Here is a 14436-nt window from a genome sequence, read left to right as displayed (position 1 = left end):
CTGGTATGTTTTGTTTCTAGGCCACGTTTTTCAAAATGTCTATTTATAGCATATTTAATAATCAATTCAAGATTTTTTTATAGTTTAAAATCCAGGTCCAAGCCCCAAATGAGCAAGCCAGTGGCAAGGAAAAACTCCCTGAAAGCAGCAAGGGGAACCCATCCTCCTCTGGTCGACACCGGATATCATAACATAAAAAAAGATGAAAAGAAAAGAATATTGGATTATGGTCAAATTTGTGTGACCTCACTGTGATTTGGCTACTCGTTACTTTAATATTCTGCAGACTTTATTTTTGACATGTATCAGTGATAAACACTCTAAACGGATGTTTGTTTCATTGGTGATGACTGGGCTTTTTCTGTGTGGTCAGGAATATCAGATTTGATTATATAATGTTACCAACTACATAGAACTATTTCATTTATTTGCGCTTTTTCATTGGAGGAGAAATAATGCAAAGTTCTTGCAAAATCAACCCACCTGCATAGTAAATATACTGCCATATAACATTTGTTTATGTGCTGTTCCTTTCTGCCCTGTTCACACTGAGCAAAACAGCATTTATGTGGTGTGAATTACTTCACAGAATCACTACATAATTTGCCCCGGCCTAGACCAAGTTCTTTATGTGGCTTCTCCATGCTAGCCTCAGCTTAGGCCTTGATGAAGCTTGACACTGACCTGCCTCTCCTCTCCATGCAGTCCATTACTCCAGCAGATATCCTGCTCTCTCTGTCTCTCTGTGCGCCTTGCTGCATCAAAGACGACATGATGTTGCCTGAGGATGGTCTGAAAGGGGTCACCACATTACTGACAGAGAGAGAGAAAGAAATATGTCAATTTTTTTGGAAATATCGGTCAAACATGAAAGAAAATATGTGAAAATAAGTGCTAACATTGCTGATAGTGTCAAATCTTTCAATGTTCTGTAAAATAAGTGGCCACATGTAACAGTCATACTGCAGCGAAAAACAGCAACATGCAATATGATAAAATATACTAATGGTTAACAGCAGGTTATGGATGCCAAGCAACATAATGGTGAAAGATTATTCCACAGAATAGTGACACACAACTCAAGCGATGGGCGTGGCTCATCCACCTGAAATTTAGAGCTGAAAAAATCTATTTAGTAATTTCCATATTATAAATGCTTATATGTCTGTATGTCTCACTAGTGTGGATCTCTTCTGTTCTCAGGAGGTGGGCAGCGGAGAAAGAGGGACTCCTTCACCAGATTCTCCATCGTCCTTCCAGGATGTTTCATCTGTAGTGAGAGAAAAACAATGCATCTGTTTTTTATTATAAGCAACAACACGGCCACCGCATTTCTATAGATATCAGTACAATCTTTATCGGTTCTGAACACCAACCTGGTGAGAGTATCCGTAGCCGAGGGATCCGTATGTAAACATTAGGTCTGCGTCTAATTTACACACTTTCTGTAAATATAAAAATCAATATGCATCTCTTTCTCTTACACATAAACTGAAAACAATATAATATAATAATTTGATGGCAAGGCTTACTTGGTGTCCAAGCCTCAGATCCATCTGCTGGGTAACCGATGATTTCTGTTGGAAAAAAAAAGAATCACGTTGTTGTCGTTACTGGTAGTCAGAGACACTGAGTGGCTGAAAAGAAAACTTTCTACAGGTGTGTGAACGAGGGTATGTCTCACATAAAGGACTTCCTGCAGCTTGATGGTGGTGCTGCCGATGAGTCTGGAGACAGCTGGGTGACCATCGAAAGAGATTAATTCCACCATCACTGAACTGGACTTCTTGACCCCGAGAGCCTCTTCGTTTTGGATCTGCAAACACAAGCAGTCGGGAGAGGCAAGAAGGATTTCAGTGATTTTGGCGAAGCAGTTCTTCTCATCCGTGAAGTTTCTTCTCATCTGTGCAGCTATTTACTCAGCTTGGATGATAATGCAAATTTAAACATATTATCTTCTGCACAATCACTGTGGTAATTAACATTATTGTCACCTAAGTTAAAATAAGATTAAGAGACCCTTATTAGTCCCACAACGGGGAAATTTCACCTCCGCGTTTAACCCATCCGTGAAGTGAAACACCACATACACACTAGTGAGCACACACACACTTAGGGGGCAGTGAGCACACTTGCCCGGAGAGGTGGGCAGCCCAATCCAGTTGGAGTTTAGGTGTCTTGCTCAAGGACACCTCAGTCATGTGCTGTCGGCTCTGGGGATCGAACCGGCGACCTTCCGGTCACGAGGCTGGATCCCTAACCTCCAGCCTATGACTGCCCCCAAGATGTACCACACATGAGCTTTGCAGTGCTGAACCATGTAGATTGCAATTTGTAAATAATTTCTTTGTCCAGCTATAAAGTTGGGTTTAGAAACTCGGTGTATTGACTTTCTTTGTTGTTGTTTCCAGTTTCCAACTGTGTAGCTTTTAAATCACTAGCTAGTAAGACAGAAGCTGTATCTGCAGTCTTGTTTAACAGATGGATTAGTTTGCTAATAAAATGTTATATTTTTAAAATATGAAGCATTTCAAAGTATTTTAATTCTAATTTTGTTTGCATATTTCCAGTTTTGAAAAGGCAAAGGCTTCTGATTGCACTGATTTCTGAGTTTCTTGTACACAAGAAGCAGACACTGATCAATAATACTAACCTGTATGGAGAAGTGTTTCGCTTCATTGAAGGTCATGTTCTCTTCAAAGGGCCGCAGCATGGAGCACTTCACCATATCACCAACAGTGATCCTCACCATACACTGACAGCCTTTCTGTATACGAGCTGGTGCAGGGGTCAGGGAAACAGCCAGACCACAACCAGCACAATTGATCCAAGCAGACAAAATCAACTGATTATGAGACTGGTGAGGTGTATTTACACTCATCTTGTATTTGTTATATTGTTATGTTCATGTTTTTCTTTATATTTTTTTATATTTGTTGTTAGGCTCTCTGTTAATGTGTGTGTGTTCTGTTGAGGGCCTCTCTCGCCCCCTCCTTCAAGAGAGGGAGCTAATGTTTGCCGGGGGTACCTGATTGCGTTAGAATAAGCTTTTCCAGATGTTTCCTTCTGGGAATGTATGGATGTGTGTGTGTGCGTACATTCACCATATGAGAGCAGAGGCAGTTTAAAAAAAGTTAGTTCCCACATTTCGGCCTTCGGGACTCTCACAGGGCTTTAACACTATTTTATTCATTTGAAATAAAGTTGTTGATGTTTAAATCCAGGTAGTGTCTACAGAGCTTTCGTCTCCCCACCTACACAACTGAGAATAAACAACACTGGAAAAAACTTTAAGGATACTGGTTTTACTGAAGTCTCTGCAGCTTCGTATGTGTACAGTCAGGACCCCAGTCTGTGGAAGGAAGAAAAGCATAAAGACACCCATTTTCATCCATCCCTAATATATTCACGATTAAGATGACTTTACACTTCATAGGATCCCACGATGTAGACGGTAAGAGAGCCTAGGTGTAAAACGCTGAAATAAAGAGATAATTAAAGATATGTTAATCTATTTATTAGGCTTATAAAATTCAGAAGACAAACCGGAGCTCCGAGTGACACCATTGGACGAGGTGGGGTCTTCTCCTCAAGCTTCACTTCCACAGCTTGAACAAGCGTACATAGTGTATAATCAACCGCGCTGCCCACACAGTTATTCAACACAACGAAACAGAACGAGTTCTACAATTCTGTGCATCTAAACAACCATCCAGACTTCGTCAGCCGCTGGGATATACGACTTTGTCTTGGTTTCAGTATGTTGGTTCAAATGGTGATATGACGGCACTTTGTGGATCCATAAAAAAGGATTTACTGAAAAATTTGTAGTAGTTACTGAATCATAATTACAGGTTTGAAAGTGATTCACCCCTTAAATGGCCAGGGTCCAAACTTTTATTACACACTTCTATATCCTAAAAACAGCTCAATACCTGTATTATACCTGTAGCTACTGACTAATAGGCCTTAGTATGTACTAAGCCTGGGATTTTAGGGGTTAACTAAGCCGGAGACACTGGGCCTCGTTGACCACTATCGTCCTAAGTTTTTTCCTGTCCTTTGCTCTTGAGAAAGGTCCTAAGAGAACGTCTACCTCAGATTTATGACGTGTTCTTAAAGACTGTTCGCACCTTTCTGTTCTTGAGTGTGAGTAGATTCTGATTACCTAAGAATGAATCCCTAATAAAAACAGATCAGTGAATGTCGGAATCTACAGTAATTCTGCATAGGCATAGACATTTCTTATGAAGAACAGTTGGTGAATGAGGCTCGCTGTTTTAACCCCGACCACCTTCCCCCTCCATTCTCTGTCTACAGGCTCAATTAGTATGTGGGCTCGAGTCTCACCTCCAGGTTCTCCATCTCAATGATAACTTCTTTTCTGCTCTCTACTGCCTCCTGTCTCTCTCTGTCCTCTTCCAGCCACTCCTCCTCTCTCTGCTTCTCCAATTCTGGGACCAGCTCTTCCTCACTCTTCTTCTCTTTCATCCCTTCCTGCTGCTCACTGACTGCAGTTATCTTCCCATCATCCTGTTTTTCTTTCTTTTCTTCCATGTCTCTCTTCACTACAGTGGCGACAACTACTGTACAGATGTCGGCCCTTTGTTCCTCCGTCTCACGTGCCCTCACGTCCTCCTTCTGCTTTTCTCTGTTCCACTCCTTCTCTGTCTGTCTGGTGTTCGATATCTTCATCTCCATGCCTGCAATTCAGTGTCTTCAGCTCTCTTTTCAGCTCGTTCCTTGTCTGCCTGAATCCCTGAATCTCTCGCTCAAGCTGTCGTACTGCCTCTTCCAGATCTCTGAACTCCTTGTCATCCTGCATCTGCTCCAGATTATTTGGGGGAATTTTAGGAAATTTCAGGTCAAAGACTACACATTTAATTAAACAGCAGTGCACAGTGAAGAAGTTCTCAGTGATTATAAAGTGAGAACTTCATGTTCATGTTCAGTTCTGTTAGGGCTTCAATGTTATGTCAGCACCAAACCTGCAGTGGTTTACATTCACATCTCACACCGAGTTTAACTCGCACTTTAGCCAGATCTATAAAAGCGCAGACATTTCAAGTGAACTTGTGAACAGACAGTCCAGCATCATGTTCTTTACTTCTGTAAGGTTTACAGTGAATTCTTCAGTAAAGTCTAATGCTCACTATTACTAGACTACCCTGTTAGTCTATTAGCTTTCTGCTGAGATGCTTAGTCTAGACCTAAATAAACATTTTACTTTGGAAGTAAATGGAATGGAAGCTCAGCGGGTAGTTCGGAGTATGACGTCACACTGGAGGGGCTCCGTGACGCAATCGCTTCAGTGACGTGACCTTTCGCTGGCGCTGCCAGGTGTTGGCGGGTTTCCAAACTGGGAAAAAAGAGCTTCGGCGAGCGAACAACAAAGTTTTCATTTAAAAAACGTAAAACGAATAAACTGCATTGCTGAGCAACAGCTGGAACCCGAGCAGGCCAGCTCCCCTCATCCAACCAGCCATCAAACGTCTGGCTAAGCTGTGTCCACTCCTGCTCAGAGGGGGGCGCTGACACGCCCATCAGGGTCCTTGGCGAGGATTATCCGGACCACTTGGCATTAATAACTGTACATATTTAGTAGTAGTAGTAGTAGTTGTTAGTTAGTGGGCAGTCGTGGGCTGGAGGTCAGGGAACTGGCCCTGTGACCGGAAGGTTGCCGGTTCAATCCCCAGCACCGACAGTCCATGACTGAGGTGTCCTTGAGCAAGACACCTAACCCCCAATTGCTCCCCGGGCGCCGTGGATAGGGCTGCCCACCGCTCCGGGAAAGTGTGCTCACTGCCCCCTAGTGTGTGTGTGGTGTTTCACTTGCATGGATGGGTTAAATGCGGAGATGGAATTTCCCCGGTTGTGGGATCAAAACAGTGTAACTTAAACTTATTTCTGATACAGTGAGAAGTTGTAATGGGGTGTGATCTGATCTGATTCCTTCGCTTCTATCAACATTATTAATAGTTATTTATTTGTATGAGATCATCCTATCATACACAATACACTGAAACTGAACAGCGCCAGCAGACTGACAACATTGATGGGTTTTATTTTATTGAAATGAGCTGCAGCTTCTTTGTTCAGCAGTTTTTCTGATCATCTTTGAGACTCTAAATCACAGAAAAGCGTTTGGGGTTTTTTTTGTACCAGTGGTAAAAACACTAAAGAGCAACATCGCCGTCTAGTGACCAATGAAATACTGACCTATTTTCAAAAACATTCCTTACTGGCCGAACACAAGATAATGATGACCAGTCCAGTCATATCTACATAATGAAGGTCAGGAAAACAGTGTTGGTATAATAAGACCACAGGCACCCAGACTATATTAAAATAAAAGAGTTTATGCAGGACAGATTCCTTCTTCACAGGTGGGTTCACTGCCTGTCCCCTCACAAAGAACAGTGTAACATGCTAACCTGCATGTTTTTTTCTTTCAAATTTGGAAATTTGGCTTCCATAGTTTTATGTAAAATAGCTTCTGGAGGCTTTAAACTCTTTGGACGTCTGGTTCCTATCACCACCACTGTGAACAATCACATTTACATTTACAGCATTTAGCAGACGCTCTTATCCAGAGCGACTTAAAGAAGAGCTCAGTCTGTCTAGAGAAAGTGTCTCTGCTAGTTACCAACAGGTTAGAGAGAGAAAGACGGTCCTGAGCTCAGATACTGATAGAAACAGAGTCCCTGTAGATACAGAGAGAAAAGGAATAGAGTTGAACACAGAACTCTGTGCCCTGCAATACAGTAAACTACAATACAGTAAACTACAACACACAGCGCATTCAACAATAAACTACAACACACAGCGCATTCAACAATAAACTACAATACACAGCGTATTCAACAATAAACTACAACACACAGCGCATTCAACAATAAACTACAATACACAGCGCATTCAACAATAAACTACAATACACAGCGTATTCAACAATAAACTACAACACACAGCGCATTCAACAATAAACTACAACACACAGCGCATTCCACAATAAACTACAATACACAGCGCATTCCACAATAAACTACAATACACAGCGCATTCAACAATAAACTACAACACACAGCGCATTCAACAATAAACTACAATACACAGCGCATTCAACAATAAACTACAACACACAGCGCATTCAACAATAAACTACAATACACAGCGCATTCCACAATAAACTACAATACACAGCGCCTTCCACAATAAACTACAATACACAGCGCATTCAACAATAAACTACAATACACAGCGCATTCCACAATAAACTACAATACACAGCGCATTCAACAATAAACTACAATACACAGCGCATTCCACAATAAACTACAATACACAGCGTATTCAACAATAAACTACAATACACAGCGCATTCAACAATAAACTACAATACGCAGCGCATTCAACAATAAACTACAATACACAGCGCATTCAACAATAAACTACAATACACAGCGCATTCAACAATAAACTACAATACACAGCGCATTCCACAATAAACTACAATACATAATGCATTCAACAATAAACTACAACACACAGCGCATTCAACAATACAGTAAACTACAATACACAGTGCAATACAATAAAGTATAATATATAAGTGCAGCTTATAATTCAATGCTCATTTAAGTGCTGTGTAAAGAGACGGCCTTCAGTCTGCGTTTGAAGATAGTGAGAGACTAGAATTTAGAATTCGTAGTTTTTTTTTTCTAGAACAGAGAATTATAGACGGTTTTCAATCATTTTGTTTACATCTAAACGATTTACTTAGGCAGAAGGTAAACATAGGAAAACAATTCCCCCTTAAACCGAATTCTATATCATCAGCAGTGACGGTGATCTGGTGGAAGCACCGCCCTTGCAGTCCCCCCGCGAAACAGCGTGTCTGCCGCGCGAGGCTCTGTTTAAAAATTCGAATCTAAACAGGCGGTTAAAACCGTTAAAGTACCTCACGGGTGAAGGGGGCTAAGCTAAGGCCGCTCCGCGAACAACCGGCCGGGAAAGTATGGAAGAGAAGGAAGCAGACGACAAAAGAATGGATTTCTTGAAAAACTACACTTTGAATTCGCTGAAACTCACACAGGATAAATGGCGAGAATTTCTCGCGGTCAAAGAGAACCATAAACTCGTCGGGAATTTTTTTGACCAAGCCGACGTGAGTAATCTTATTATCTCGCGGAACGCCGCTTCCCAGCTTGTTGCTAGCCTCACCATCCCTACAACGCTGAAGAACAAGGCCGTTTCCTTTCTGAAGAGAGACAAAGAAGTCATCAAAGATGACAATATGCGAAATCTGTATGTGCGAGACCTTCCTGCTTCGTCTGCGAGTGTGGATGTAGCGATTGCAGTCATTGAGGAGGTTCGTTAGGAGTGCTTGCTAGCACCAATGCTAGTTAGCTGAAAGTAATTTGAAGAGGAACTCCGCCGAAAATAAAACCTACACAGTTAAATGGATATGGCGCAAACAAATTGATTCAGGGTGGTTTGATGTGAAATGGTCAGTTCTAGAGAAACCTAACTAGCTATTGATTCAGAATTGTTGACAGTGGTGGTGGTGGGAACAAGACGTCCAGCTCTAAAAGCTCCTAATACAGTCATTATTGCTGTCTGGTTTATGACAGTTTTGTATTAAAATGTGATTTAGTCCATTCATTGAGGATGAGCACACAGTGGCAAAAAAAAAGTTCCTAAAGAAAATATATTTTTTCAGATGGGTTATATGACTTTTACCAGTATCAGCATTACATATAAAAACCCAGACAGGTTTACTAGTAGTTTTGGATATTAAATAAAATAGTTGTGTTTGTGTGGTAGACATTATTACCTCTGGTTCATATCACCACTACTGTAAAGAAATAACCTAAGAGTCTGTAAGTTTAAGTGAAAGTCAGATCACTCCGAGGGACCGTTTAGGCCTACATCCCAAGAACTGAGTTATTCAGAAATCTTGAAAACTGATGGAATTTCCCTATAATTGAACAAAATGTGTATTTTCACTCCATCTTCTTTACAGGTTATTTATCCCTTGCTCACAAACAAAGACAACATGAAGGAATGGCCTAAGGTGGTGAGCGAGGATGTTATTCAGCAAACTCACAAGCTAAAGAACGAGGCCTCTGTGTTGGGAGGTCTCATCGGAGGAAGGACAGTACTGCCGTTGCCTGAAAATGCTGAGGTTCTTGAAGGTACAAGTCCTGTGTGCAGGTCAGTGTATAGAGTGGGGTTTGGGCATCATGTGTCATCTTGTTCCCATTTAAACTGATGCTTAGTAGAGCACTGATAGTTAATCAACAAGTGGACATACTGCAAGTATTTGGTTTTAACAACATTTTATCATAAATATGACATGCTATGTTTTTTTTTCTTTCAAGTGGCGGAAATTGGCTTCCATAGTTTTACATGAAGTAGCTTCTGGAGCCCTTAAACTCTTTGGGCGCCTGGCTGCCATCATCACCGTAATGAACAATTCTAGTTCGGCAAGTTTTTTTTCTAGAACTGAGAATTTCAGTTAAAGCGCTTAGTCGTTTTGTTTACATCTTAATAATTTGCTTAGGCAGTAAATCTTGCAGTCCCACCGTAAAACAGTCTGTCTGTCGCATGAAGCACGATTTAAAAAACAAGACAGTTAAGATACCTCACCAATAAATACAAAAAGCTAAGCTAAGACCCTCTCCGCTAACAGCCAGTCAGGAAAATATGGAAGAAAAAGAGGTTGACGACAAAAGAATTGGATTTCTTGAAAAACTACACTTGAAACTCACACAGGATAAAAGGCAGGCATTTCATGCAGTCATGCAGTTTTCATGCATTTCACTTGTTATAAAGACAGTCACTTCCTAATGGGAACCTACGTTCTTTACTAAAATATTTAATAAGATTTAAAATATTTTTTTTAGCTAAAAACATAGGAAATAGGGCTGTACAGTATATGTATCGTTGTCATGATAAATTATATCACAATACATTAAACTTTTTTGAGCATGTCGTGGTTATCGTCAGTACTTGTAGACCAGAGACCAGCTGCATGTTTCATTGTAAAGAGAGCAACTTTAATCCCGTTTAAGTGGATTTAGTGCAACATAGTATACCAAATATTCAATAAGAAAAATTGTATTCACATATTTTTGAAAATCTAGCACTACTGTTTTTCTGTTTTTTTTCTCTCTCTGTTCCATCTTGACAGAAGCAAAAATTTCTTGAAGTATCACAATATGATTTTTTGTATTGCCCATCTCTGCAAAACAGTTCTGCACTGTTTTGACTTTCTCTTAATTCATGAAATTAAGTGTATTTAAATGTTCATGGGTAGGCTTATTGAATTAAAATTCATTTTAAATTCATAATGCACTGTAGACATACACGCACAAACACGCGCTACAGAACGTGAGGAGGGTGGAGAGAGAGAATCAAATATTTAGAGAATCTGATTTTATTTTTTCGACAAGCTCCAAAACCAGCTTGCTTGGAATATTTGAACACATAGTGGTTAGTATGCTGGCATAGCAGTGCTGCACAGCCATCATGTAACAGTTTTCCTGACAAACAAAAAAAGGTAGCCAGATAGTGGGCTTAGCAAAAGTTTGGTGGGACCCTATTTACTTTATTTATTAGTCTTTATAGATAAGTTTTATAAGCTTTAACTGTGACCTAAGAAGCATTGAAAATATTAATGTATTGTCAAAATATGTATTAATGTCATCTATTTCAGACTCTCGGATGCCATAGACAGCAAATTAATGCACGCCTTTGAGACAGTTATAATTGACTGGACCCATCAAATATCAGAAGTTCTGAAGAAAGATTCAGCTCAGTCAATATTTTATGAACTGAACCCACTCCCGAAAGCAGAATTTGATTTCTGGAATGACAGACTTAAGAACTTGGAATGTATACACGAGCAGGTATCTATCAAAAACTTATATTTTGTGCTTAGCGGCTACTGTGAAAGAGAAAAGCTCAAGGCAAATGCCAGAAAGGTGATTTTACAAAGAGTTCTGATCTTCTTTAAAGCTTATGAACCCCAAAGTGCAGAAAATGGCAGAGATCCTGGAGACTGCAGAAAGCGTCTATTGGCCAGCATTGAGAAACATCTTCAAGGATGTCAGAGAAGGCACATAAACTTTCCTCACCTGTCTGAGGTTTATCAGATTTCATTTATTACTACTTTTGCATCATGCTAAGGCTTGTCTTACTCATTTTACACAGGGCTAAAAGAAGCTGAGAATGTCATCCTTTACCTCACGCCATTGCAAAAGAGGCTTGATGAGATGGAAAATGTGGAGTATTCTTTGGTAAAAGTGACATTTCATGTCTGTCTGTTACTACTTAATTTATATTATGTTCTGTTGGAGCCTGTAAATGATTGTTTTTCCTTTTTTCAACCTTAGTTACCCTCCCATATTAAGGCTGTGATGTACACAGTGGCTCTAACTTGGGCTAACTCAGAGTACTACTGTCGCCCTGAAAGGATCATAGTTATCTTACAAGAGATCAGCAATTTGCTTATTCTTAAGGTATTTCATGTTTTGGGCTGGTTTTATGTAGAGATTTTATTGATGCATTTGGACCATTTTATTTAGATATTTTATTGAGCCTATAACAAACATCTTTTTAGACCGAGAACTTTTTAGGTCCTGAGGAAGTTATGAGGGGGTTTCATCAAAAGGATGAAATGCTTGGAAAGATCAGAAAAGGCATTGTAACTTTAGTTACTCTGAGAGAAACATTTGACCAGTGCAGACTGTCTATGGACAGATTTTTCAAGGTAAATGTATTGAAAAGTAATTCTTACTTTACCTGGTATTTCAGAATGCACATAGTTTTGTCTTGACAAAACTAAAAGTTTTCATGCATGCTTAATAGTATAATTATATATTTCAGGGTAAGAAGACAAAGAACTGGGAATTTCCCTCACATCTTGTGTTCACAAGATTGGACGCATTTTTGCAGCGCTTGCAACAAATAGAGGTAACCTTAAATGGATGCAGTGATGTTTCCTGTGCTGTTTTCAAATAAGTGGGATTGCTACTAACCAAATTTCACAATTTAGTGTTATTTATTTGAGTTAAAACAGTACACACTATAGAAAAGCCATGCATCTCCTTTTGCATCAACAGCTCTTTGAGAGATGACTTCATAGTGGACCCAAGTGAAACAGACTTAGAGGTGGTGTTATAGACCTTGCTGTGACCATAATGAAATAATATTATATTATACTAAATAAACAATATAATAAAAATTACCCAGCATTTACAGGGATATCAAGTGTCATGATCTCATGTCACACTGTACATTTCTTGTACATAAATGTAGATGAAATCTAAAACATTTTTACATCTTTTCTCAAAAAATCCTGATGAGTCTGAACACCCATACTGTTTCCTACTACTTTTTAGTGCCTTCACTGATCAGAAACACTCTGGATGGCAGTGGTGGTTTGCTTAAATGTAAATGAAGGAAGACTATGGCCATAACTAGCTATGAGGGCACCTTGGTAGTTTCAGAATGTTTTTTTTTTTCACATTTTTTATCGTACCTAGTCAAATAGAGTTGGCATATTTATTAAGCTGCATTTTTTTAAGATAATGAAATTTCGGTGAGTACTGCCAGTGTATTATGGCGTATCACAAGCCATACACTCTCTGCCGAGCTTTGCCTAATTTTCTTAGCCCACCAATTCCCGCCGAACAGCCGCTACTATCTGTAATTGCCTTGAGTCTTCAGTTTATCACCAGTGATGTACATAACTAACCTGAAGACAACACCGAGACCCAATCAGCAGTGGCTGCTTCTAGACTGACCGTAAAACGCCTGTTTGGCCATAGACTGTTATGTTAATTTCTGTAAAGTTGCTACATTACCCAAGGTGGCTTCTGTAGATGTGCAAGGTTGGAGCACACTATAGGCTACCATACAATGTATGGTATTCGGCTTTGATAAAAATTTAAGAGTTTGAGTGTAACCATATAATCTGTTGCTAACATGCTTTAGTCTAGTTCCAGTAGTTGCTCAGTTTAGGCTACAAGTGTGTAGTTGGCTATATTAGCCATCAAAAGAGATAAAGAGTTGCATTGTATTATCTTCTCATGCCACGAGCTTGGTCAGCCTCACACTAACATAATATTTAAACTTCCATAGAAGTGCTTCTTCTTCTTCTTCTTCTTTCGGCTGCTCCCTTTAGGGGTCGCCACAGCGGATCATCTGCCTCCATTGGTTTAACAAAAGACTTTATTTGATGAGAAATAGCCAGTAAAGCTTTTATCCTGCTGGAAATAAAGTACATAAAATGCACCAATGTTTTTTTTTGTTAATATCTGTCTACAATGGGTGTTCAAATTAATTAGAGCTAGGTTAAGCGTGAAAGTAATAAATTACAGCTACTCTTGTTATTGTACTTGTACAGTTGTAACAAAGTATGCATAGCATTTTTTTAATTAAAGCAGTAAAAGTAGGCTATCATAATAACTACTTAAAAACTCTTGACTCTACAGGAGGAACTACACAGCTAACAACATGATATCACACAATGTGAGGGTGTGCAGTTTCAGCTAGGCTTATTAAAGGATTGGATCAGATTCATTCTTTTTTCCGATACTGGTATCAGATCAGTGTCAACTGTAAACAAGAGACAAAGGCAGAACACATGTACTAAACAGCTCGTGGTCACTGCAGGTAGGCAGGCAAAAGACAAATCCATAATCTAAACCAAGGACACAGAGCAAGGGACACAACCTGAGAAACATCTGAAAACTATAAATACAAAGAACTGCTTAGAAATGGGAATGGCAGGATTTTGCTAAAAAGTACAAACGTACCCATATTTGAGATTTACTCACCAAGCTTCCATGGACGTATCTGGAGTACGAGACTTCCTCAAACTAATCTTCAAAAGCTGAATTATTTTACATATGTATGTATTACTGATCAGACTTTCATTTCACCATCTGCAATGCCAATGCCAATCTCTGCTAATGGATATTCAAAGTAACGTATAGTGTTCTGTAAACTGCTCAGTACAATTTATTTATGCGTATAAGAATTATACCAAAAGTCATTGTTCACATATTTCAAAATAAAAACACCTAATTTTTTATTTCTTTTTATTATTTGGTCTGTCGGTTCTCTGTTGTTGCGCAATAGCGCCACACCAGTAGATGGCGGTAAAGCATCATGATTCACAAAAGTTTACAGCAGCCAAATCCAAATACTAAAACATTAAGGCGGTTTAACGCAGATATTTTGACGTCTTCACACGTTTTGAAGAGATAACATGGAATTCCGGGTTTTGAGCCCAAAGGCTGTCGTACCGGAGAACCAGCATCACGTCAACGTTAAAAAGTTTTACACGCAACCGGCAGAGGGCGAGGGGGGCGGGGCCAGCCTGCCCGAAAGACCAATGAAAAAATGCAAAAGGGCAGCTGATTG

The 14436-nt window shown here is 39.7% G+C and overlaps 2 protein-coding genes across 3 annotated transcripts; one reads left to right on the top strand and one right to left on the bottom strand.

The window, feature by feature from the left end:
• Positions 1–528: 528 nt before the first annotated feature.
• On the bottom strand, positions 529–13974 carry LOC119265006 (C2 calcium-dependent domain-containing protein 6-like). The gene is made up of 8 exons (XM_037544251.1): positions 13848–13974; positions 3301–3352; positions 2654–2778; positions 1685–1816; positions 1533–1577; positions 1377–1445; positions 1179–1270; positions 529–813 (listed from the first exon to the last, which is right to left on the bottom strand). The coding sequence occupies exons 3-8, from the start codon at positions 2750–2752 to the stop codon at positions 657–659; spliced, it is 594 nt and encodes a 197-aa protein (XP_037400148.1). The 5' UTR covers positions 2753–2778; positions 3301–3352; positions 13848–13974; the 3' UTR covers positions 529–656.
• On the top strand, positions 7902–12205 carry dnah9 (dynein, axonemal, heavy chain 9). 2 transcript variants are annotated; one of them, XM_037544250.1, is made up of 9 exons: positions 7902–8167; positions 9026–9216; positions 10721–10913; positions 11023–11122; positions 11218–11303; positions 11400–11525; positions 11627–11776; positions 11893–11979; positions 12129–12205. In XM_037544250.1, the coding sequence occupies exons 1-9, from the start codon at positions 8018–8020 to the stop codon at positions 12141–12143; spliced, it is 1098 nt and encodes a 365-aa protein (XP_037400147.1). In that variant the 5' UTR covers positions 7902–8017; the 3' UTR covers positions 12144–12205. The 2 variants fall into 2 exon arrangements, with proteins under 2 accessions (XP_037400147.1, XP_037400146.1); XM_037544249.1 differs by having other exon boundaries at positions 7902–8371.
• Positions 13975–14436: the final 462 nt, after the last annotated feature.

Source organism: Pygocentrus nattereri, chromosome 13, assembly GCF_015220715.1.
Source record: "Pygocentrus nattereri isolate fPygNat1 chromosome 13, fPygNat1.pri, whole genome shotgun sequence".
NCBI classification, from domain to species: Eukaryota; Metazoa; Chordata; class Actinopteri; order Characiformes; family Serrasalmidae; genus Pygocentrus; species Pygocentrus nattereri.
Note: the sequence above shows the minus strand (reverse complement) of the source record. Positions and strands in the feature narration are given on the sequence as shown.